Source organism: Oncorhynchus gorbuscha, linkage group LG06, assembly GCF_021184085.1.
Source record: "Oncorhynchus gorbuscha isolate QuinsamMale2020 ecotype Even-year linkage group LG06, OgorEven_v1.0, whole genome shotgun sequence".
NCBI lineage: Eukaryota > Metazoa > Chordata > Actinopteri > Salmoniformes > Salmonidae > Oncorhynchus > Oncorhynchus gorbuscha.
In genome coordinates this window covers 70495623-70523211 of record NC_060178.1, presented here as the reverse complement: position 1 = coordinate 70523211, position 27589 = coordinate 70495623, and the positions used below count along the sequence as shown (strand labels likewise).

General features: G+C 41.6%; 1 protein-coding gene across 2 annotated transcripts in view; it reads right to left on the bottom strand.

Annotated features, from left to right (window-relative positions):
• Positions 1–27589, bottom strand: part of LOC124038280 (glutamate receptor ionotropic, delta-1-like) — a 446412-nt gene that overhangs the window by 41269 nt on the left and 377554 nt on the right. For both annotated transcript variants that reach the window (XM_046353943.1, XM_046353944.1), the window contains exons 9-11: positions 3990–4091; positions 1901–2098; positions 414–735 (exon numbers count right to left, since the gene is read on the bottom strand). In XM_046353943.1, the coding sequence (XP_046209899.1) occupies positions 414–735; positions 1901–2098; positions 3990–4091 (622 nt within the window). The remainder of the gene's footprint in view (positions 1–413; positions 736–1900; positions 2099–3989; positions 4092–27589) is intronic.

The following is a 27589-nucleotide window of genomic DNA, read 5'->3' as shown; positions in this document are numbered from 1 at the left end:
ACTGCAACGCTGGTGGCTTTGTCACGCTCAACAGTTTCCCGTGTGTATCAAGAATGGTGCACAGCCCAAAGGACATCCAGCCAACTTGACACAACTGTGGGAAGCACTAGAGTCAACATGGGCCATTGTCCCTGTGGAATGCTTTTGACACCTTGTAGAATCCATGCCCCGATGAATTGATGCTGTTCTGAGTGCAAAAGTTGTTGCTAATGTTTGGTAGTGTATATCTGTCTATCTAGACATATATGGATCTATCTATCTTTATGTCATATTGCTGCCAACGGTCAAAAGTCACTGTTTTGTTGTCAGTGATATTGTACCAAGTAAGCATTTTACTGCATATGAAGCGACTTTGATGCAAGATGCTGGTGTCCCTTCTTTCCTCTCTTGTGATGCCACAGTACCAAGCTCACCTTGCTGCACAAAAGCTCCATAGACAATCCAGATGGCGCTCTGGAGGGAGGTGGACACAGAGGTGGCCTGGTGTCCCCCTGCAGGACGCACCGACTGGACCCGCCTCAGGATGAAGATCATGACACCAACCACGGGGATGGCGGCTGCGATGCACGCCCAAACGGCCAGGTCAAAGGGCGCCAGGAGAGAGAAGATATTGATCTTCTCCTCAGACTTCCTCATCAGAATCCCCACAGAGTAGTCCAAGTAGCGCTTGCTGAAATCCACCACACTCTCCCTCTCTGGAGTTATAGTGATGGCTGATACTGCCAAGTCTGCTCGCTGTGCATGGATAGAGAGATAGATCAGTTAAAGCCTTGAAAATACATTCAAGCTGTTGGTTCTGAGATAATACTCTGTTTGTTGATGTTTGCCATTTCATGGTCACAGAAATAATAATATATATGCCATTTAGCAGACGCTTTTATCCAAAGCTACTTACAGTCATGTGTGCATACATTCTACGTATGGGTGGTCCCGGGAATCGAACCCACTACCCTGGCGTTACAAGCGCCATGCTCTACCAACTGAGCTACAGAAGTTCACTGTAAAATAGCTGTCTGTTGTGGCTTTTTCCTTCGCTCTTTCCATTGTTATATGGGCTTGAAACTAGAACTATTTCACACAGCAGAAGGCCATGCAGACCTATAGAGGCCAGACAGATTCCACTTGCCAATTAACTAAATTATTTTATTGTAAAGCTTTATTGTAAAGGCTAATCTCACATGACAGATTTACAGTCCACATGTTGCTAGTATCTTTTTTCCTAATTTCACAGTGGTATCAACGCTGGTTGTGGACACCTGCTGATAGAGTGGGACCCTATGACACAAATCATGTCTGGATTGTTGGGATAAACACTATCTCAAGGCCATAATCAAAGATAAATTCTCCCTTTGTGAAGTGATAATGTCCGCAAAGTACTGTTAGCGTGAAAGGCTGGAAAGTAGTTCACCTGGGCTGCATTCTCTGCAGCAAGTTCACTTACAGGAAATTACAGGGACTTACACATTGCACTTCAGTCTTACTTCTACCAGTGATTCTCTACTCCATTGAGTGATTTAATTGTTCCCTGCCCACTCACTGCCCTACTGTTAGCATTGTTAGCCTGCTGAGTTGAAGCCCCTCCTGCACTGGTTACTGCTTTGTCTGGAGCAGCCTGATTGTCAGCCTGATGGCCAGACTGTAGTGGAGCCACTCTGATGCAAACATCATTGGCCTTAACAGATCTGCCACAATAGTGAGTCATCACACTGTGCAGTGACTATCTTTCCATGAAGACCAACACTATAATGGACTCCACTGTGTTAAGGCTCCAGTCAGCTACTCAGGGAGGAAAGAACTGTGGCAATTGGGAAAAACGATGTCACCAGAGCAGTCAACAGCAAACTATCGATCAACCTCCAAAACAAACAGTACAAACTCCAGTAGCGGTAGACAGACTTACCTTACCGATGAGCTCTCCTATCATGCCGTTCCAGGAGCCGTTGAAGGTAGGGGTTCCATACTTTCCATCGGCCACCTGGTAAATCTCATACTTGAAGCCCAGGATCTTGCCCAGAGCATCCAGAACATCAATGGAGAAGCCTTTGTAGCGTTTAGGTTGCCCAAGAATGTTTTCAGCTACCATCACAAAGGGTTCCTCCTGTTGGATAACATATAGAACACAACATAATTTGGGTTTAGACGTTCAACTTTACTTTGACTAAATGCCTTGGCTCAAAAACCTACAGATATAGAGTATTCATGCAGCCAAAAGTTTAAACACTACTGTACATTTGACAAGTGTCCGTGTGCATTAAATCATAGTCCCATCATTTGTCAGAATGCCAAGGTGGTTCATAAACGGGTCCAGTTCAACCGAAAACATTTTTTTTGTCATTTCGGACTTTTGGGTGACAACTTTATGAAGACCTGCTACAAGTCAAACGTCATCTTCATAAAGAGTTTCTTGGGTGTCTGTTGACCCGTAACAGCCGGTGTTGTGGAGGCGTGTGACACATAATCAGGCAGAAATTACCATTATAAATGTACTGAGGCAAACATTGGCTTTTCTTTATGGGAGAGTGTCAGGAATGAATTGAATGGGTGGAAAAGAGAGTTGAGGAGGAGAGCTGCTGGGGTGGATTGGAAAGACTACATGAATTAAACAGCTGCCGAGAGGGAGCCAAGCAGAACCTATGTGAATAAGAATGGGGCAGGTAAATCTTGTGTGAAAAGAGAGAGCAGAATGGCAGACAAGCAGCTAAGGAGGAGCTGTATTATATGGTTGCCCTTACAGAAAAAAAAACATTATTTCACATGTGGAAGATCATATTATTTCACATAAAATGTTACAAATTTTCCATGTTTTTGGAACAATTCACATGTTCACATTTTCTCGTGTAGTAGTATGTTAATCATCCTGGTCTAATAGACTAGACGTAAAGGTACATCCGAGACACTCTAATTAGTATCATATGTTAATGTACGTTTGGTATGGTTACATAAGACAGATTGTTACTTAAGGGTGGATCTGTGGACGTACAACGTGAATGCCTAGCACCCCAAAGTTTGCGAGTTCAAATCTCATCATGGACAACTTTTGCATTTTAGCTAATAAGAAACTTTTCAACTACTTAATACTTTTTAGCTACTTAACAACTACTTAGCATGTTAGCTAATAATCCTATCCCTAACCCTTTTAGCTAACAATTTCCTTAACCCTAACCCTTTTAGATAATCCTTCCCTTAAACCTTTTTAACCTAAATCCTAAACATAACCCTATCCCCTAAACCTAACCAACGTTTGTAACATATCAACATATTGTACGTTTTCAAATTAGTAACATATTGTATGTTTTGCAAATTCGTAACATATACATTATCTACTCATTCAATCATGTTTATTTTGACTATTTTCTACATTGTAGAATAATAGTGAAGACATCAAATCAACAAAGCAAACGGTGGCTATTTGAAGAATCTCAAATATTAACTATATTTTGATTTGTTAAACACTTTTTTGGTTACGACATGATTCCATATGGGTTATTTTATATTTTTGATGTCTTCACTATTATTCTACAATGTAGAAAATAGTAATAATAAAGAAAAACCCTTGAAAGAGTAGGCGTTCGGCGTTCTAAAACTTTTGACCAGTAGTGTAATACAAAGTGTAATTCGTAACATATCATACGAAATGGGTGATGTACATCCACAAATTAAAACATACCATATGAAAAGTAACATATACTAACTGGAGTCTCTCATATTTACATAAAGAATAATATAAAATGCTCTGAGACCAGGTTGTGAATTTACATGTTATCACTTTAACTTGACATAAGATTATGTGATCACATTAAAATATTTGTTTTTGGAATATGTGTTTTTTTTCTGTAAGGGTGGAGTAGATCCACAGAGCCAGAGGAAGAAGAAGAGCCAGACTTCACATTATGTTCTAATCCTACGCAGGAAGTGACAAGGTGACCAGACAGAGTATAGCAGCATCAAGTGGCAAGTCAGTATAGTGTTGGTAGTGAGTACGCACTTACTAGTAATGTTACCACCTTGACCGTCACTCCTTGCATGCCGTTCTCTATCCGACTCTCCTTTAGACTACCGTTCAGCCCACGAGTTGAGTCCCAAGTCGCCAACTGAGAGAGAGGATTGGAAAGTGAGAGTGTCTGCAATATAATTAAACAATCTATTAATTTCAATGAAAACTCAATGGGGTGTGTGATGACTAATCTAATCACCATAGTTGGCATACAAGACTCAATCACTTTTAAGAAATGCAGGGAACTGGCATTGCAAACAGGATTGGGTAGGTTACTTTCTAAATGTAGTCCATTGCAGTTACTAGTTACCTGTCCAATTGTAATCAGTAATGTAACTTCAAGGTTGCAAGTGCAAATTAATTACTTAAAAATCATACAATGTGAGTTTCTGGATTTTTGTTTTAGGTTCCGTCTCTCACAGTTGAAGTGTACCTATGATAAAAATTACAGACCTCTACATGCTTTGTAAGTAGGAAAACCTGCAAAATCGTCAGTGTTTGAAATACTTGTTCTCCCCACTGTATATACAGTTGAAGTCGGACGTTTACATACACCTTAGACAAGTACATTTAAACTCAGTTTCACAATTCCTGACATTTAATCCTAGTAAAGATTCCCTGTCTAAGGTTAGTTAGGATCACCACTTTGTTTCAAGAATGTGAAATGTCAGAATAATAGTAGAGAGAGTGATTGATTGATTTCAGCTTTTATTTATTTCATCACATTCCCAGTGGGTCAGAAGTTTACATACACTCAATTAGTATTTGATAGCATTGCCTTTACATTGTTTAACTTTGTTCAAATATTTCGGGTATGTGAATAAGAATGGGGCAGGTAAATCTTGTGTGAAGAGAGAGAGCAGGATGATTAACATACTACTACACGATAAAATGTGAACATGTAAATTGGGCCATTCCTCCTGACAGAGCTGGTCACACTCGCTCACACTTTTTCAGATTTCCCACTCATTTTCTGTAGGATTGAAGTTAGGGCTTTGTGATTGCCACTCCAATACCTTGACTTTGTTGTCCTTAAGCCATTTTGCCACAACTTTTGATTTGCACTCATTTTCTGTAGGATTGAAGTCAGGGCTTTGTGATTGCCACTCCAATACCTTGACTTTGTTGTCCTTAAGCCATTTTGCCACAACTTTGGAAGTATGCTTGAGGTCATTGTCCATTTGCGACCAAGCTTTAACTTCCTGACTAATTTCTTGAGATGTTGCTTCAATATATCCACATAATTTTCCTGCCTCATGAAGCCATCTATTTTGTGAAGTGCACCAGTGCCTCCTGCAGCAAAGCACCCCCACAACATGATACTGCCACACCGTGCTTCACGGTTGGGTTGGTGTTCTTCAGCTTGCAAGCCTCCCCCTTTTTCCTCCGAACATAACAATGTTCATTATGGCCAAACAGTTCTAATTTTGTTTTTTTTCATCAGACCGGACGACATTTCTCCAAAATGTACGATCTTTTTCCCCATGTGCAGTTGTAAACCATAGTCTGGCTTTTTTATGGCTGTTTTGGAGCAGTGGCTTCTTCCTTGCTGAGCGGCATTTCAGGTTATGCCGATATAGGACTCATTTCACTGTGGATATAGATATGTCTGTACCTGTTTCCTCCAGCATCTTCACAAGGTCCTTTGCTGTTGTTCTGGGATTGATTTGCACTTTTCGCACCAAAGTACGTTCATCTCTAGGAGACAGAACGCATCTCCTTCCTGAGCGGTGTCATGACGTTGCCCTCTTTGGGTACAGCGAGCACCATCCCCCTCTCTCTCTGCCTCCTACAACCAGGCTCTTGTGGTCAGAGAGGTCATAAATTCCTAGGGAAGATCCTGCATCATGGCCACACAGTATAGAGATAGAGTGAAGTTTCATAGAGAACAAAGGAATTTCTTCCACCTCACAGAACATGAGGTCCGAACAACATTTATGTTCCGGAGAAGGTATAAAAGATCGGTGGAGAATCCAGCTACGATCTGGTCCGTTTGTTACAACTTGGGGAAGCTCATGGGAGACGGTGCGGCCACATTACCATAACGCTGTTTATATAATAGCCTCGGATATGAAGTTTCCATCTAATTGTTGTATAAGATGAATGAGTGAGGATGATACTGTTTGTAAACTTGTGTAATGTGACTTTGGACTGTTTAATGAAGGAAACTTTCTGCATCCTTTGACTCTGTATGTCCCCTATCTTCCAGGCCGGCTCGGTCCTCCCCTCCCGCTCCGTGGCTTGACGACTCATTGCGAGCTCACAGAACAGGGCTCCGGGCAGCCGAGCGGAAATGGAGGAAAACTCGCCTCCCTGCGGACCTGGCATCCTTTCACTCCCTCCTCTCTACATTTTCCTCCTCTGTCTCTGCTGCTAAAGCCACTTTCTACCACTCTAAATTCCAAGCATCTGCCTCTAACCCTAGGAAGCTCTTTGCCACCTTCTCCTCCCTCCTGAATCCTCCTCCCCCTCCCCCCACCTCCTCCCTCTCTGCAGATGACTTCGTCAACCATTTTGAAAAGAAGGTCGACGACATCCGATCCTCGTTTGCTAAGTCTAACGACACCGCTGGTTCTGCTCACACTGCCCTACACTGTGCTCTGACCTCTTTCTCCCCTCTCTCTCCAGATGAAATCTCGCGTCTTGTGACGGCCGGCCGCCCAACAACCTGCCCGCTCGACCCTATCCCCTCCTCTTTTCTCCAGACCATTTCCGGAGACCTTCTCCCTTACCTCACCTCACTCATCAACTTATCCCTGACCGCTGGCTACGTCCCTTCCGTCTTCAAGAGAGCGAGAGTTGCACCCCTTCTGAAAAAACCTACACTCGATCCCTCCGATGTCAACAACTACAGACCAGTATCCCTTCTTTCTTTTCTCTCCAAAACTCTTGAACGTGCCGTCCTTGGTCAGCTCTCCCACTATCTCTCTCAGAATGACCTTCTTGATCCAAATCAGTCAGGTTTCAAGACTAGTCATTCAACTGAGACTGCTCTTCTCTGTATCACGGAGGCGCTCCGCACCGCTAAAGCTAACTCTCTCTCCTCTGCTCTCATCCTTCTAGACCTATCGGCTGCCTTCGATACTGTGAACCATCAGATCCTCCTCTCCACCCTCTCCGAGTTGGGCATCTCCGGCGCGGTCCACGCTTGGATTGCGTCCTACCTGACAGGTCGCTCCTACCAGGTGGCGTGGCGAGAATCTGTCTCCTCACCACGCGCTCTCACCACTGGTGTCCCCCAGGGCTCTGTTCTAGGCCCTCTCCTATTCTCGCTATACACCAAGTCACTTGGCTCTGTCATAACCTCACATGGTCTCTCCTATCATTGCTATGCAGACGACACACAATTAAGCTTCTCCTTTCCCCTTCTGATGACCAGGTGGCGAATCGCATCTCTGCATGTCTGGCAGACATATCAGTGTGGATGACGGATCACCACCTCAAGCTGAACTTCGGCAAGACGGAGCTGCTCTTCCTCCCGGGGAAGGACTGCCCGTTCCATGATCTCGCCATCACGGTTGACAACTCCATTGTGTCCTCCTCCCAGAGCGCTAAGAACCTTGGCGTGATCCTGGACAACACCCTGTCGTTCTCAACTAACATCAAGGCGGTGGCCCGTTCCTGTAGGTTCATGCTCTACAACATCCGCAGAGTACGACCCTGCCTCACACAGGAAGCGGCGCAGGTCCTAATCCAGGCACTTGTCATCTCCCGTCTGGATTACTGCAACTCGCTGTTGGCTGGGCTCCCTGCCTGTGCCATTAAACCCCTACAACTCATCCAGAACGCCGCAGCCCGTCTAGTGTTCAACCTTCCCAAGTTCTCTCACGTCACCCCGCTCCTCCGCTCTCTCCACTGGCTTCCAGTTGAAGCTCGCATCCGCTACAAGACCATGGTGCTTGCCTACGGAGCTGTGAGGGGAACGGCACCTCAGTACCTCCAGGCTCTGATCAGGCCCTACACCCAAATAAGGGCACTGCGTTCATCCACCTCTGGCCTGCTCGCCTCCCTACCACTGAGGAAGTACAGTTCCCGCTCAGCTCAGTCAAAACTGTTCGCTGCTCTGGCTCCCCAATGGTGGAACAAACTCCCTCACGACGCCAGGACAGCGGAGTCAATCACCACCTTCCGGAGACACCCGAAACCCCACCTCTTTAAGGAATACCTAGGATAGGATAAAGTAATCCTTCTCACCCCCCTTAAAATATTTAGATGCACTATTGTAAAGTGGTTGTTCCACTGGATGTCATAAGGTGAATGCACCAATTTGTAAGTCGCTCTGGATAAGAGCGTCTGCTAAATGACTTAAATGTAAATGTAAATGAAACTCCATTTCCCTTTTGAGTTTAACTGAATCAGACGACCGCCCATGAGCACAGTTATGGTGGGGCATCCTGGGACAGGCCCTTTTCTGCCCTTCCGAATTAAACCACACACTCGGGTTTTCTATCACCAGACCATGTTTCTCTCAATTACAAGAGGACAAAGGTTGCGGACCAGCTTATAACGGACATTTCCGAAACAAAACAAGCATTTATTGTGGACCTGGGATTTCTAGGACTGCATTCTGATGAAGTTCATCAAAGGTAAGGAAACATTTATCATGTATTTTCTGGTTTCTGTTGACTCCAACATGGAGGCTAATTTGGCTACTGTTCTGAGCGCCGTCTCAGATTATTGCATGGGTTTCTTTTTCCGTAAACCTTTTTTTGAAATCTGACACAGCGGTTGCATTAAGGAGAGGTATATCTATAATTCCATGTGTATAACTTGTATTATCATCTACATTTATGATGAGTATTCCTGTTGAAACGATGTAGCTATGCAAAATCACTTGATGTTTTTGGAACTAGTGAATCTAACGCGCCAATGTAAACTCAGATTTTTTTATATAAATATGAACTTTATCAAACAAAACATGTATTGTGTAACATGAAGTCCTATGAGTGTCATCTGATGAAGATAATTCAAGGTTAGTGATTCATTTTATCTTTATTTGTGCTTTTTGTGAATGCTATATTTTGCTGGAAAATGGCTGTGATTATTGTGGTTTGGTGGAGACCTAACTTAATCGTTTGTAGTGCTTTCGCTGAAAAGCCTATTTGAAATCGGACACTTTGGTGGGATTAACAACGAGAATAGCTTTGAAATGATATCGGATACATGTATGTTTCAAGTGTGTGTGAAAACCTTGTGAAGACTTACAGAAAACTTTTGACCTCTGTCATTGCCAACAAAGGGTATATAACAAAGTATTGAGATAAACTTTTGTTATTGACCAAATACTTATTATTTGCAAATAAATTCATTAAAAATCCTACAATGTGATTTTCTGGATTCTTTTCTCATTTTGTCCGTCATAGTTGAAGTGTACCTATGATGAAGCCCTCTCTCATCTTTTTAAGTGGGAGAACTTGCACAATTGGTGGCTGACTAAATACTTTTTTGCCCCACTGTATATATATAATTTATACATCTTTTGATAAGTCAAAAGTGGGCGAGTTTGAGCATGTGTCTATTAGGCCTATGGAGTTTTTTATCAGCATGATTTAAAGCCCCAGTAGATTCCATAGGCTGGGATCCGCACTATGCAGCTGTTGCAAGAGCACATTTCTCACTGACTGTCCACTGGTTTCAAAAACAATGATTGATAGGCAGCTTAAACTTCTTGAATTCAACCATTATTGGGATCAATTACACATTTACATTTGTGAACAGCCATCCACAACAACCACAATCTATAAGGCGCAAATCGCTAAATAAGAGAGCAGCAGTGTGATTCACATCAATGCGCTAAGTAGATATAAATAATAAGTGACATCCGTATCGCCGTAGACTACATCACTGCTGTCATCCATACCTCCAAGCGTTAGATAACCTCCAAGTTAGATAATCTTTGGATGCCGACAGCAGTCGCACCATTGAAAGACATAGCTTGGACTCTAGCCTACAAAAGCATAATCATGCTCTTTTCTGGTGATCCATCAAACAAATTTGGCGCGTCATCATAGTTGTCTCTGACTTGTGGTCTGACTCGCTCAGGTGGAACAAACTTAAATGTGTGCCTTTTGTCAATGCTTATTTGAAAGTAATTGAGAAAACAGAGATTTCTTTTCGTAAACATCCTTTCTCAATTTAAAAGTAACCCTCGAATTAATCATCTAGTTTTTCAGAAGTATCTGTCATCTGATTACAATATTTTTGCTGGTAACATAACGGATTACAGTTACCATATTTGTAATCCCTTATATGTAACAGATTACATGTAATCCGTTACTCCACAACCCTGCATGCAAATATATGAGCTGGTCACCAAGGCAACAAGTGCAGCCCCTAGCATGGTAACAGGGTCCTCTTTCTAAATACTGCATCGGTCACACAACTTGCAACTATACTGAGGTAGTATGGACTCGGCAACATATGGCAATGGATGCTGTTCGCTAGAGATGATGGTGGTGATGACATTGATGGTGATTATTATGATGATGACAATGGAGGTGGTGACAATGACAATGCACTGCAAGGGTTACAAATACAACAAAACATGAATACAGTTATCTGAGAGAAATATAATAGCTAGATCTACAGCGTGCACTTTTTTTCTAATCTTTTACACAAACAGATTCACGTCCTCATGTGCCTTCACTGTGCTTCACCTAGTGCAATATGATGCATGATGCAACCAATACAAAGCCATTAATGCCAGTTTGTCCTGGAATCTCTCTGGTTTGACAGGATGACAGGAAATAAAAGCATAATACACATTCTATTAGTATAACCACCTCACTGACTCTAATCATGTCATACAGCTACAGCATCAAAACCATCACTCTGTTTTAGCTACCTTTTCACCTTACTGGTGAAGTAAAAGTTTTTCTTTCCTGTTAAATTCTTAATCACAGCTGCTAGCTGGACAAAGAACTGGCACATCTTTGGTACTAGCCTGGGGACCAAGCTGACATGACAAGAGAGCTGGCCTTAGGCCAGACACCAGGACTGTATCTAAACACAGAGCATAGCTCAGTCATCCACATGCAGCATGTCCTCTCTGCACAGCCTTCCTGCTGCCTACAGGCTATTACAACAACGGTGTGCCAAAATTAGAATGGAAAGATAGTTTCAAAAGTAATATAACCCACTTTAATTACCAGCCCCTTTCAAATCATGTTAATACAAAGAAAAAAATATTTGGTTTGTTTGGTTTGTTCCAATCACAAACTTTTTCCCACTTTCTATAAGACTAGGACATTTGAGTGAATGTATTGGCTCATTATAGCAAAGCTTTATTTCACAAAGTGAATCCCTTTTAGCAATATGCCGTTTAGTCCACTATTCAAACTAACCCATTTCTATTAAAAGTCAGTAAAGATCATGAAGTCTTTGTTCTGCACTTTAATGGAGTCGTTGTTCTCCGCTTTAATATGATACACAATCATACACTGAATATGATCTATTGTCTAGAATTATTGATGAAGGATGTTGTAAGACCCTGTGACACAGAGTGGACCTTCCAGTGCAGGAGACCTGACGCCTTCCATTTACAATGAAGGACATCGGTAACACAGGAGAGGAGGACGAGAAAGAGGAATGGGATATCAAAATCTTGAACCAAACTTCATGGGTTATTTTAAGATTTGGAGATTTCATCACAAGCCCAACTCTGAACATTGAAGACTGATAGTGTTATGAAATATTGAGTGTTCCCTTGCTCATCCCCTCTTTCATTTTCTCTCGGGTTTGAAAATGATTTGATGAGATAAAAATAACAACATCTATGTAGTTTGAAAAGCCAGGTTTTTCATGCCGTGTACAGTTGAAGTCGGAGGTTTACATACAATTAGGTTGGAGTCATTGAAAGTCGTTTTTTAACCACTCCACACATTTCTTGTTAACAAACTATAGTTTTGGCAAGTCGTTTAGGACATCTACTTTGTGCAAAACACAAGTAATTTATCCAACAATTGTTTACAGCCAGATTATTTTATATATAATTCACTGTATCATAATTCCAGTGGGTCAGAATTTTGCATACACTAAGTTGACTGTGCATTTAAACAGCTTGGAAAATTCCAGAAAATTATATAATGGCTTTAGAAGCTTCTGATAGGCTAATTGACATCATTTGAGCCAATTGGAGGTGTACCTGTGGATGTATTTCAAGGTCTACCTTCAAATTCAGTGCCTCTTTGCTTGACATCATGGGAAATTCAAAAGAAATCAGACAAGACCTCAGAAAACAATTGTAGACCTCCACAACTCTGGTTCATCCTTGGGAGCAATTTCCAAACGCCTGAAGGTAACACGTTCATCTGTACAAACAATAGTACCTAAGTATAAACCCCATGGGACCACGCAGCTGTCATACCGCTCAGGAAGAAGATGAGTTCTGTCTCCTAGAGATAATGTACTTTGGTGCGAAAAGTGCAAATCAATCCCAGATCAAAATCAAAGGACCTTGTGAAGATGCTGGAGGAAACAGGCACAAAAGTATCTATATCCACAGTAAAATTTGTTCTATATTGATATAACCTGAAAGGCCGCTCAGCAAGAAAGAAGCCACTGCTCCAAAACCGCCATAAAAAAGCCAGACTATGGTTTGCAACTGCACATGGGGATAAAGATTGTACTTTTTGGAGAAATGTCCTCTGGTCTGTAGAAACAAAAAGAGAACTGTTTGGCCATAATGACCATTGTTATGTTTGGGGGAAAGAGGGGGAGGCTTGCAAGCCGAAGAACACCATCCCAACCATGAAGCACGGTGTGGCAGCATCATGTTGTGGCGCTGCTTAGCTGCACGAGGAACTGGTGCACTTCACAAATTAGATGGCACCAGGAGGGATGAAATTGATGTGGATATATTGAAGCAACATCTCAAGACATCTGTCAGGCAGTTAAAGCTTGGTCGCAAATGGGTCTTCTAAATTGACAATGACCCCAAGCATACTCCCAAAGTTGTGACAAAATGGCTTAAGGACAACAAAGTCAAGGTATTTGAGTAGCCATCACAAAGCCCTGACCTCAATCCTATAGAATATGTGTGGGCAGAACTGAAAAAGAAGCGTGTGCGAGCAATGAGGCCTAAAACCCTGACTCAGTTACACCAGCTCTGTCAAGACGAAAGGGCCCAAATGCACCCAATTTATTGTGGGAAGCTTGTGGAAGAATATCCGAAACGTTTGACCCAAGTTAAACAATTTAAAGTCAATGCTACCAAATACTAATTGAGTATATATAAACTTCTGACCCACGGGGAAAGTGATGAAATTACCAAAAGCTGAAATAAATCATGATCTCTACTATTATTCTGACATTTCACATTCTTACAATAAAGTGGTGATCCTAATTGACCTAAGACGGGGACTTTTTACTAGTATTAAATTTCAAATATATTTGGCTAAGGTGTATGTAAACTTCCGACTTCAACTGTACGCATCAGTCCTTATGCAAAGCATGGTGAGACTGTTACAATCAAAGTATACTTTGGGTAAACACATTTGTTTATACACGCCTACTGTGCAGTTTACAAATCAGGATCAATGTCAGTAATGTGGATTCTATGAGGAAGCATTTATCTGTCATTACTGACTATGTAAGCCTAAACATAAACCACAAACATATTTAGATCAATGTCAATACATTCAGGACAGAACACACTCTGTGACTGTACAAACGCTATGTCACAATAGAAAATACAAACAAAGGGAAGGTGATGATTTGATGTTACTTTATTTGAGTGTGTTTCTTTATCCTTCAAAGCTACAATCTAATGGATCAGCCTCAGGCCTTCAGATTACGCTTCAGAACAGGGGACTGTCATACTCATACTTTATATTTTATCACTGTACAAAGAAAGGCTGCATGCTTCTCTGACTTCCAAAGACAGGGTATTCATCTTGCTGTGCTTATATGGGTAATTCATCTGGTGTGTAGCTGGGACGCTGCTATCAATATTAGATTGTATATTAAACTCTATTACACTACAATGTTTGTTCTATAACATAAACACATCAATGAACACCCTTCTAATGAAATTGTATAAGACTGGGCATGTTTTTTGGTGTGTGAGAGAGTGGGAAGGGGTGTTGTATCAAGCTACCACGTTCTCATCAGGAATGCCATTCGTATTGTCATGAATAACAATCTAGTCTAACATATCTGTATTCCTATGGTCCTCGTGTGTGTGTGTGTGTGTGAGTGTTAAATGTCACTGCTTTCTCCCTGCTTCACACGGGGCTATTTTCCCCATGAGTGGGCAGGTCCTCTGGGGACAGAGAACTCTCTCCAGGCACTTTACTAAAGAGGAACACTTCTACTACACACATCTCTGCATCCAGAGGTCAAATGAAAGACCTCAGACACAAACATGTCCTTTGTAACATGCAGATAACAGATAAGGGAGGTAAAAATGTAACAAGATATCATGTGATTTAAAAATAATCATAATTACAAACAATCTATTTATTTGTAACACTTTACAGTACATTTAGATTGCACTTGCGTGTGTGTCTCAGCACAGAGATGAACACAGAATAACTTTGTTTGATCTAAATTGAACAAATAATAAGGGGAGCCATTGATTTATAGGATCATATTTAAAGAACAGTAGAGAAACACAAAATAATAAATAACAGTAATAAAACAATAAATAATGGTTTCCTAATTTTCTTCTTCTTCGAAAGTAAATGTTACTGTGACAGCTACAGAATATGACAGCTACTGACTCTGATATCGTAGCAGACTTATCTAGTTTATAACTATCCATATTAGAACTCCACAATACTCAAATGTTTGAACAATTGCATTCAAAACAAAGTAATAAACTCAAACATCACCTCCAAAGTTAGCAAGGGAATATACTGTTCACTTTCACAGACCACTCCAAAACAAAGTTTCCCTTGTTTGAAATCGTTTGGATTCTCCATTTCCACCGTTAGCTCCAGAAGCCTGATGTTTACATATCGACATCCCCCATTACACCACCAAAATCATTATCGACCACACCGCTCAGTCTACCTCTCAGTCTGCTATTCAGTGTGTGTATGTGTGTGTGTAGGGAGGTCTTCGGGCATATTTTCTTAGCACCATGGTTGCCTTTGTCTCTCTTAAAGGACAAGTTAACTTTTTTTAACCAAATCTCCCCAAAACATTTGAGAGAAAGAAACTTACCCCAACAGCAGTATACTTCCTTGTGCATTTCCATGTTCAAGCATGTGCATGCTTTCTCGTATCACCACAATGAGAACAAGAAAGCCCGCGCATGCTCGCACGCGGAAATGTTGCGCTCGAGTCCAAATAAATGGAATATAACATTGCGGATGAAATTCAAAATCACACTTGCACAACATCTAAAGACCTGCATAACTATATTGAGAGCATTGCCGTTTCTAGAATTACGTATTTAGGTGTGTTTGGAGGCTGTGTTCATGTTTTAGCTCTGCCCCTTCAACTGAAGAACGAACGTGAGAAAGTCTATTGCTGATTGGCTAAGTTATTCAAAACCTTGTGAAATTCCCAAAATGTTCATGGACCTCTATAACATGCTATTTACATTTTATTTCAATAGCTTTTGTTTAAAATAAGCAAACCTGTCCTTTAACTGGAATGAAAGGATGGGACGGTGGCTGAAGTCTTATCCCACACCCCTGGAATAAAGACCTCCTCCATCCCCGTAATTTTGCCGAAAATATATAATACCTAACAACTCAAAATAGGACTACTTAATAACGTTAGATCCCTCACTTACAAGTCAGTCATAGTCAATGAACTAATCATAAACGTGATGTGATTGACCTGTCTGAAACATTGCTTAACCTGATGAATTTACTGAGTTAAATGAGGCCTGTACTCCTGGTTACACTAGTTACCATATCCCCCGTGCATTCCACAAAGGCGGAGGTGTTGCTACCATTTTTGACAGCAAATTTCATTTTCTGAGTTAGTCATGAAATCTATGCAGCCTACCCAATACATTTTTATAGCTACTGTTTACAGGCCTCCTGGTCCGTATACAGAATTCCTCACTGAGTTCCCTAAATTCCTATGTGACCCTCTAGTCATGTCAGAAAATATGACATTTTTTCATGACTTCAATATTCACATGAAGAACTCCACAGACCCACTCTAAAAGGCTTTCAGGGCCATCACAGACACATAGTTTTATCCAACATGTCTCGGTACCTACGCATTGCCAAAATCATACCCTGGATCTAGTTTTGTCTGGAATAGATTTACTGCATCAAAATGTTTCTCTCATAATTCTGGACTATCGTACCACCATCTTATTACGTTTGCAATCGAAAACAAATCATTTGCTTATACTCCAACCAAGGATTATCAAAAGCCGCGCTCCAAATCCTTGGAAGACCCAAAGATTCCTTGATGCCCTTCCAGACCCCCTCCACATACTCAAGGATGTCAGAGTACAAAAATAACTTAACAGCCCAACCGAGGATCTAAACTTAACCTTGCATAATACCCTAGATGCAGTCTCATAGCAAAAAAAATATGTCACAAACAACTATCTCCCTGGTATTAAGAAAATACCCGAGCCCTGAAGAAAGCTTTCAGAAAATTGGAAGTCTTCCAACTAGCCTGGAAAGACTAGTAGGAAATGTGGGTACCTTGCAATATTGTGCAATATGAAAAAGCCCTCCCTGCTGCCTGAAAAGCCTATTTTTCCAACCTGATTGAGGAGAATAGAAAAAATACACCCCCCCCCCAAAATGTATACTGTTGCAAAGCTAAATAAAAAGCAGCATTCCCCTAGTGAGGTTGGCGTTCACTTCACTTCAGCAGTGATTAATTCATGAACTTCTTCAACTTCTTCTTCTTCAATGATCATTAAACTACTGAAAGAGCTACTTCCTGTAGTGGGCATTCTAATGTTGAAAGAGATCTGCTTTTAGATCTGAAAATAAATCCACATGGATGTACAGTCATCTCAAATATAAATTAAGGACCTTGGTGTTACTCTGGGCCCTGATCTTTCCTTCGATGAACAAGAGCAGCCCCTTTTCATCTTTGTAACATTGCAAAAATCTGAAATGTTTTGTCCAAATTTGATGCAGAGAAGCTAAACTCTGTTTTTGTCACTTCGAGATTACACTCTACTTTCTGGCTACCCGGATAAGGCACTAAGTAAATTCCAGCTATTGCTAAATACTGCTGCTAGAATCTTGACTAGAACCAACAAATGTTGATCATATTACCCCAGTGCTAGCCTCCCTACACTGGCTTCCTGTTAAGGCTAGGGGTGATTTCAAGGTTTTACTGCTAACCTACAAAGCATTACACAGGCTTGCTCCTACCTATCTCGCCAATTTGGTTCTGCTGTACCTACATACACGTGTGCTACGTTCACAAGAAACAGCTGGAGGCAGAGCTAAATTTGTATGAATTGTGTGCTGATCGATGTGAGACACAGACTCTGTCTCAACCTTTAAGTCTTTACTGAAGACTCGTCTTTTCAGTAGGTGCTTAGATTGAGTGTCGTCTAGGCTAGGGTTGTGAAGGCGAATGGCAAGGCACTGGCATGACGAACCACCCTTGCTGTCTCTGCCTGGCCGGCTCCCCTTTCTCCACTGGGATTCTCTGCCTCTGACCCTATTATGGGGGCTGAGTCACTGGCTTGCTCACGCTCTTCCATCCTCCCTGTCCTCAGGCTCCTGCAGTGGGGAGATCTTTGTGGGCTATACTCGGCCTTGTCTCAGGGTAGTAAGTCTTTTGAGATCACTTTAGGGGTGTGGGCACTGTGCTTAGCCAAAGTGGGTTGTCACGCCTTGGTCATTGTATTTTGTGTTTTTGTTATATGTTTGGGTAGGCCAGGGTGTGACATGGGTTTATATGTTGTTTTCGTATTTGGGGTTATGTATTATTTGGGACCGCGGCTGATTAGGGGTGTTGTTAGGCTTGGCTGCCTGAGGCGATTCTCAATTAGAGTCAGGTGCTTATCGTTGTCTCTGATTGGGAACCGTATTTAGGCAGCCTGAGTTTCGCTTTGTATTTCGTGGGTGATTGTACCTGTCTCTGTGTTGTAGTCACCAGATAGGCTGTAATTAGTTTCACGTTCCGTTCTGTTGTTTTTTGTATTTAGTTTCAGTTATTTCATGTACCTCGTTTTTTTCATTCATGAAAGTCATGAGTAACCAACACGCTGCATTTCGGTCCGACTCTCTTCTTTCAACAGACGAATGCCGTTAAATGGGTGGGGTTATATCCTGCCTGGTTGTCCCTGTCTGGGGCTAAATTTGGACTTGGACTTGGCCCCAGTGCACAGTCACAGTCTCCTGTATCGATGCTGCAATAGTCTATGTGCCGGGGGGCTAGGGTCAGCCTGCTATGAAAAGCCAACTGACATTCACTCCCGAGGTCACTGTTGCAGCCTCTACAATCACTGTGATTATTATTTTACCCTTAATGACCATGCACGCTTATAAACTCCACCTGGCACAACCAGAAGACGACTGACCACCCATCAGAGCCTGGTACCTCTAGGTTTCTTCCTAGGTTCCTCGCTTTCTAGGGAGTTTTTCTTAGCCACCGTGCCTCTACATCTGTATTGCTTGCTCTCTGGGGTTTTAGGCTCGGTTTCTGTATAAGCACTTTGTGACAACTGCTGTTGTAAAAAGGGCTCTATAAACATATTTGATTGATTTGATAAACAACCTTAGCATAACTTTTGTTTTGAAAAGCTCCAAACCCTCATCGCTGGAATCGTATCTCCTCTAAGAAAGCAAAGACAGGTAGACGTAGTGCCTGTCTGTCATTGTAGCCTCCCAAAGGCCCCCACTACACCATCACTATGTTAAATGGAGATTGAGAATGAGAGAGGGAAGGAATGAGATTTCCTGCAAAGAATACATCGCTCAGAGAAGAGCCAATGAGAGTCATGGCTTATGGCCATGATGGAGGTCATATGTTACCCGAGGGACTTTTCTCTTTAACCTTTTTCTCGCTCTCTTCGTCTTTTTGTCTTCCTTTCTATTTCTATCTTTGTACAATATTTATTCAGGAGGAATAACAGTCAAATGTTATGGCTTTCCATGAGAAATATAAGTGGGAACTCTAACAAAATCTTCTGACTGAATACAAGTTGGCACACCAATATGATCAAATTAGAAAACAACAACAACAACATACATCACTCAGCAGCACTGAGCGATAGCTAAAGAAAATTAAGTGTAGCAACCAGGAAATGGTATTTCAGTCTTCATTTGGTTCAGACCCCAATAGTCACTTCATCTGAGAGCCATCAGGCCAGTGAGACAATTGACTTAATGCAGATAAATGATGATGGAGGGGAGAGTGGCAGATAAAAACAATAGGGAGAATGGAGGAGAGGTAGGTAGAGGCAAGAGGACCAGAAAAGTAACATGTTAAGGGGAAACTTCACCGCTAGAGACTATTTGGGGTGTTTTTCCAGTCTCCCTACAGATTTCTGATTGACGAGAGTTCAACCAATGATGGCATTTGTTGATTGAGCCTGCTGTCTGATCTAAAAATGAATGGAGTCATATTTTGTAACAATTATTGTGGCCACATTAGCAGCGCGTAAATATTGGTTTGCCCTGGTTCAATAGAGCCGATGTTCCTATCTGTCAGGACATTGCAGGATATCTGGGTTGACTCATTTTGCCTGGCTTTGTAAAGACTACAGCCCAACGGGAACCCTACTTTCTTGTTCCCACCATCAAAGGCAGGCTTTTCAAAACAAGGGAGGACCTAGTTTACAGGTTCACTGAAGCTGTGCACTATCTATCCCGAGATTGCGAAATAAATAGTTACAATGGCTTCTTCTGATGTGTCTTCTTTCCAAGAAGAGCTGACTGACAACACATTTTTTTTACATATGAAGATACAGCCCTATTTATTTGAGCCAGAATACACTGAGGAGGAATTGAGACAGTGAGCAAAATAATTGTGAGACCAGCAAGGAGTGGTGGCAATTTACACAAGCTGTACCAGGACTCAGGAGGGCAAATGACAAATGAGTAAGTTGTTTTACTGGCAGTAGTTAGCTAGCAATAAACTGTAACCTCTCTTTTTACATAAGGCAGTGTAGTTCAGTACAGTACAATTTGGTGATTGATTTGTCCATAACCGGGCTTGCTAGTACCACTGCTAGCCAAGTTAACTAGCTAGCTAGCTAGCTGTGTTTCCTATACCTAATTCAAAAGGCACTCGCACATCTGAGCAATCTAATTTGCAGGTGCATGGCAACAGTTGAACAAGATGACGGATAAAGGAAACCACACACTGCTCTTGATAGTATCACCGATCTTTAATAAGCTTACGTATCGGCCACACGGCCTTCGTCAGAGCTTTTGGGATTTTTTGAAAGTTGCACACTTATGTGGACCTGGCCCCACCCACATCCGTTCTACACATGGAAGAGGGTTGGAGGCAAAGGAAAAATTAATAAGTGCTACCAAATATAACAATGTGCATTTCATAAATATTACAAAAGTGTATAAATAAGGCGTATTAAACACGTCTGTAAAATCTCAATGAGGACATAGCAAGTTTTCATTAGTCACTGGGTACATCATACGAAACACGTCAGAATAATCTACAAGAGACACATATTTCATGTTCAAATTCACAACATAACATACATAGGCATTTCATCATTAAGTCCTTTAGGAAATAATGTCTGGAGGGGGAAAATCCCAAAACATTCTCTTTTACTCAGAGTATTATTAATATCACCTCCCCTGTCTGATATCTTAACTTTCTCTATGCCACAAAATCTAAAGTTGGAAATGTCATGCTTCAGGTCATTGAAATGTACAGCCACTGGATAATCCCTGTCATTTCTCCTGTTTTAAGTTTTATGTTCACTAATTCTCTGTTTGAGAGAGCGGGTGGTTTTACCGACATATCAGAGCCCACATGGACATTTAATAATGTAAATAACATGGGTGGTGGAACATGCAATAATGTCATTTATTTGGAACCGTTTTCCTGTGTGTGGGTGGCAGAAATATTCACACTTTATCATGTTGTTGCACTGTGCGCCTCCTCTGCATTTATAGCTACCATTTGGTAGAGGGCGTAAAAGAGCTTGGCTCATTTTATTTTGTGGCTGGCAGTTGGCATGAACCAATTTATTGCGTAAATTGCGACCTCCCCTATACACAATACGTGGGGGATATTTAAATTCAGCCGGCAAAGCTGGGTCCGATGATAAAATATGCCAGTGTTTCTTGACCACACCTTCCACTTTTCGCAAATTCAAAGTATATGTAGTTGTGAACATTACAGAGTGTTCTTTGGCTTTAGCTGGTCTTTTTAGTAGCAGTTTATCTCGTGTTTTTTCCAATGCCAAATTATGATCTTCATCCACACATTGTGAATGAACCTCATGCGCATCTCCGCTGCTTTTTCTAGATAATCCTCTGTGGAGTGGAATATACGGCACAGTCGAAAAAACTGGCTTCTTGGAAATCCTCTTTTTAATGGCTCAGGGTGGAAGCTGTCACTCTGTAATAGAGTATTTCTGTCCGTTTTTTTCTGTACAGAGTTGTAAATAGGGTTCCATTTGATTTCTCAATCCACATATCGAGATAGTGAACATGTTGAGTGTCACTTTCAATAGTGAATTTGAGATTAGGGTCAGTGTCATTGAGTAGTGCCATAATATCTGACAATTCTTCTTCAGTTCCTTCACATATACAAATAATGTGGGCTCTGGTCAGTTGATGTACATGACAATGTCTGTGGGATATATTCTACACCATGCTGCTACAGTAAGAATACAGACAGTAAAATTGCCCATGTCCCGTTTTCTTTCAGAGAATCTCAATGACAGAAAGGATTTAGTGACACCTCATTGCACCAAAACGTTCAATTCCCTTTGTAGAAGGTATTTACTGTAAAGCTAGTAGCATTGTGGATTATCCATAAAGTAACTGTTATGTACATTTCAATGACCTTATTTGTTAAAGACCAATCATGACAATGCCCCATTTAGATTTTGCATCATTTGTTTTCATAAGAGAAAGTTTATACAAATAAGATATCAATGAATTTATCCAGAAGGAGGATGCATACTTTGTACAACAGCTAACAATTTTCACCCAATCCAGACATTATTTCCTACAAAAGGACTTAATGATGAAAACTTTCCAAAACATGGGCTGTAGCAAAGATGTGAAAAGTTTGAGTTGACTTGTAGTCTTGTTATGTATGAGCAAGTACAGTTGTACTGTTGAGTAGACAAGCACTGCCATCAATAAAGGCATTAGGCCAGAATAATATACTGTACTAACAGCCCTTCTCCCAAATGCAAAATAACTGATTGCAAGGATGTGAAAAGTTTGAGGAGCACTTGTCTTGTAGGCAGTTTAGTTTAATGGGGATTTAATTTACTCAAGAGGGTATTGTGCTTTCATAAATACCTTTGGCTGTCCTTGCATGTTTCTAAGTCAGATGATGTTGTGCTTGAGCTTATTCTAGGCAAGCTTTCATCCAATGGGTCTACACTAAAGCAAACAACATTGTCATTAGCAGGATTATAGGCCACGGTACCAGTTTATTACTTTGTCCCTACCAAGACACACTCAAACAACGTACTATGTCCACCCATCCCCCTCATGTCAATAGATTATGCATACTAACCTTCACACATACAATACATACCCACAACAGACACCAGTCAGTCAACCACACCATCCCCTCCTTACTAACACCTATTTTACTCCAATTTAGACTTCAAGCCTTGCATGAACAATCAACTAAGCCTCCATAATACAGAGAGAACTACAGTAGATGTTGTAGCCTACTTGTAAACACACCAACTATAACAACAAGACACAAACCATGTTTATGCCTAGCTCCAGTATATTTATTTGCTCATCGTGGAGTCGTGGAAAGATTGAATAGATCTTAGTAAGATTTTAGGAGGTGTCTTACACGAGTTCCTTGTGCTGTGCTTGATCTCGATGCCTCTGAAGATGTTGATGGGATCGGAATCTTAATGAACACAGTCACATTAGCCTCCGCAGTAGTTACTTCGCTATAGCTACTGTAGCTAGTTAGATAGGTAATTTTCTGCTGCGCTGATATTGGCTGATCAGATAGCTTCCTCTTTGTAGTGAAGGGGGAAATCAATAGAAAAGCATCCCTTTTCAACGTTCAATGACATGGCAAACCCATCAGTTGAGACGTCCGCTCCGTTTGAAATCTTCTGGCTGAAAGTGCTGGCTTCAAACACAGACGTGGATATTTCACACATCAATTGGATAACGTTACACCTCGGACTGTGGCAGTCATGAAATGTTGTCAGCTGGTTATTGTCATGCAAAAGTCTCACAGTAATTGACCAATAATTAACATAAAACACATGCTTACAAGCCACTGATGCACACCTTTGGAATATCTACATAGAAAAAAAGTCTAATAAATCAATTTAATATACACAATCAAAATAAATAAATAATTTATGTTAGGCAGGTCTAAAGAAACAGTATGATATGGAAAAAATGTTTTTTCTGAAGAACAGAATATGAGTTGGCTTACTGTATTTTATCTGGCTATGTACCATGCCATAGGATGTAGGCTTGTTCATTTAGCAGACAACATATGTTTATAAGTGCCATTATAGTAGGAATGTAATTTAACTTAGCTGAATTAAATAGTTGGTAGAGCACGGTGCTTGCAACGCCAGGGTTGTGGGTGCGTTTCCCGTGGGGAACCAGTAGGAAAAAAGCATGAAAATGTATGTAAGTCAACCTGGATAAGAGTGTATGTTTTTAATGTTTTCCCATTCCGAAGTGACTGCACATATGAAGTGAATGATACAAACTTCTGAATGTCTTAGAAATCAAAATGTATATGGGCTGCATGATGCGACTATAGGCTATTGATGATAGTAATGATTTGAGTCGCACAAAGAGTTAGAGCTCTGTGCCCTGCCTCAGGCTGCACACGCTGTTCTCTCATCAAATTATCATATTTTCAATTTGATCTTGTCTTTACTAATATGTAAAATTACTTTAGATTAGAATGGCCCATTATCAAATTGGCAGGAACAGGGGCAGGGGAAAAAAATACATGTCATCTTTATGCACTCAAATAGTGAATGGAGGCCACTTTCCCGCCGGTTCGTTTTTCACTCATGCAGGGTTGGATACTCTGGTTATTTCACTCCACATATCATTTTATTTAAAAATATGATTTAACTAGGCAGGTCAGTAAATAACAAATTCTTATTTATAATGACGGCCTAGGAACAGTGGGTTAACTGCCTTGTTCAGGGGCAGAATGACAGATTTTTACCTTGTCAGCTCAGGGATTCGATCTAGCAACCTTTGGTTACTGGTCCAATGCGCTAAACACTAGGCTACCTGCCGCCTAAGGTATATCACACTTTATTTGTCACATGCACCGAATACAAGCGTAGACCTTACTGTGAAACACTTAATTACAAGCCCTTAACCAACTGCAGTTCAAGAGTTAAGAAAGTATTTACCAAATAAACTAAAGTAAAAAATAATAAAAAGTAACAGAATAAAATAACAATAACAAGGCCATATACAGGGGGTACCGGTACCCTCTTGAAGCTAGGGGGCACTAATTGTATTTTTTGAAAAATAACGTTCCCAAAGTAAACAGCCTATTTCTCAGGACCAGATGCTAGAATATGCATATAATTGACAGATTAGGATAGAAAACACTCTAAAGTGTATTGTCTGTGAATATAACAGAACTGATTTTGCAGGCGAAAGCCTGAGGAAAATCCAATCAGGAAGTGACTCTTATTTTGAAAGCTCTGTGTTCCTATGCATCCCTATTTACCATTGAAAGGGATATCAATCAGATTCCTTTTTCTGTGGCTTCCCTAAAGTGTCAACAGCCTTTAGACATAGTTTCAGGCCTTTATTTTGAGGAATGAGCGTAAACGTCCACATTGCTTAAGTGGTCAGTTGTTGGCTCTCAGTGTGATTTTTGCGCAAAACAGAGAGGTAGCCATTTTTCCTCCCCATCCTAGTGAAAAGCCAACTGTCCCGGTTGATATATTATCGAATAGATATTTGAAAAACACATTGAGGATTGATTATAAAAAATGTTTGCCATGTTTCTGTCAATAAATACGGATATAATTTGGAATTTTTATCTGCATTGTCGTGACCGCTATTTCCGGTGGATTCCTGGGCATAACGCATCAAACTAACGGAGGTATTTGGATATAAAAAATATCTTTATGGAACAAAAGGAACATTTGCTGTCTAACTGGGAGTCTCGTGAGTGAAAACATCCGAAGATCATCACAGGTAAATTATTAATTTGATTGCTTTTCGTGACCAAGTTTCCTGCCGCTAGGTGTACATAATGTTTTGTTTGTATATAGATAAACTTACACTAATGCTTGTATTGTTTTCGCTGTAAAGCATAATTTCAAAATCTGTGATTAACAAAAGGCTAAGCTGTGTTTCGCTATATTTCACTTGTGATTTCATGAATTTGAATATTTTCTAGTAAGATTATTTGACCGTTGCGCTATGCTATTTAGCGTAGTTGATGACAATTATCCCGGATTCGGGATGTGTGGTTCCAAGAGGGTACTGAGTCAGTGTATAGGTAGTTGAGGAAATGTGTATATGTAGGTAGGGGTGAAGTGACTATTGTCATGACGTTGTCCTTTTTGGGAACAGCTCTCACTCTCTCACTCTCTCACTCACTCTCTCACTCTCTCACTCAGGCTGGTGTTAATCAGGCCATAAATTCCTGGAGGAGATTCTTCCTCATGGCCTGACAGTATAGAGAGAGTGAGTATAGAGAGAGAAGAAAGGAACTTCTTCCAGCTCACAGAACTTGAGAACTGAACAATATTCATGTTCTGGAGAAGGTAAAAATGGTTGGTGAAGAAGCCAGCTACGAACTGGTCCATTTGGTACAATTTCGCACATCTGGGACATCATGTCTCGCTCAATCCACCAACGCCACGTTGCACCACAGACTGTCCAGGAGTTGGTGGATGCTTTAGTGCAGGTCTGGGAGGAGATCCCTCAGGAGACCATCCGCCACCTCATCAGGAGCATGCCCAGGCATTGTAGGGAGATTATACAGGGACGTGGAGGCCACACACACTACTGAGCCTCATTTTGACTTGTTTTAAGGACATTACATCAAAGTTGGATCAGCCTGTAGTGTGGTTTTCCACTTTAATTTTGAGTGTGACTCCAAATCCAGACCTCCATGGGTCGATACATTTGATTTCCATTGATAATTTTTGTGTGATTTTGTTGTCAGCACATACAACTATGTAAAGAAAAAAGTATTTAATAAGAATATTTCATACATTCAGATCTAGGATTGTAACGTCGTTCTTCGTTTGTCGAAAGAGAGTCAGACCGAAATGCAGCATGGTGGTTACTCATGACTTTATTGGAAAAAAGCGACACATTAAATAACTAATACAAAATACAAAACAACAAACGGAACGTGAAACCTATTACAGCCTATCTGGTGAAACTACACAGAGACAGGAACAATCACCCACGAAAACAAAGCGAAACCAGGCTACCTGAATACGGTTCCCAATCAGAGACATTGAGAATCACCTGACTCTGATTGAGAACCGCCTCAGGCAGCCAAGCCCATACAACACCCCTACTCAGCCGCAATCCCAATAATACAAAAACCCCAATACGAAATACAACAACATAAACCCATGTCACACCCTGGCCTGACCAAATATATAACGAAAACACAAGATACAATGACCAAGGCGTGACAGAACCCCCCTATAGTGCGGACTCCCGGACGCACCTCAAAACCATAGGGAGGGTCCGGGTGGGCGTCTGTCCATGGTGGCGGTTCCGGCTCAGGACGTGGCCCCCACTCCATTAAAGTCCTAGTTCCTCCCCTTCGCGTCCTGGGATAATCCACCCTCGCCGCCGACCATGGCCTAATAGTCCTCACCCAGAACCCTACAGAACTGAGGAGCAGCTCGTGACTGAGGGGCAACTCGGGACTGAGGGGCAGCTCGGGACTGAGGGGCAGCTCGGGACTGAGGAGCAGCCCGGAACTGAGGGGCAGCCCGGAACTGAGGGACAGCCCGGAACTGAGGGAAAGCCCAGTACTGAGAGGAAGCCCAGTACTGAGAGGAATCCCAGTACTGAGAGGAAGCCCAGTACTGAGATGAATCTCAGGCAGGTAGTAGGCTCCGGTAGATCCTGGCTGGCTGGCGGATCTGGAAGATTCTGGTTGACTAGCAGATCTGGAAGAGACTGGTTGACTGGCAGATCTGGAAGAGACTGGTTGACTGGCAGATCTGGAAGAGACTGGTTGACTGGCAGATCTGGAAGAGACTGGTTAACTGGCAGATCTGGAAGAATCTGGTTGACTGGCAGATCTAGAAGATCATGGCTGACTGGTGGATCTAGCTGCTCTATGCAGACTGACAGCTCCTTGCAGACTGACAGCTCTGGCAGCTCCATGCAGGCTGACAGCTCCTTGCAGACTGGCAGCTCTTTGCAGACTGACAGCTCTTTGCAGAGTGACAGCTCTGGCTGCTTCATGCAGACTGACAGCTCTGGCTGCTTCGAACAGACTGACAGCTTTGACTGCTCCATGCAGGCTGACAGCTCTGGC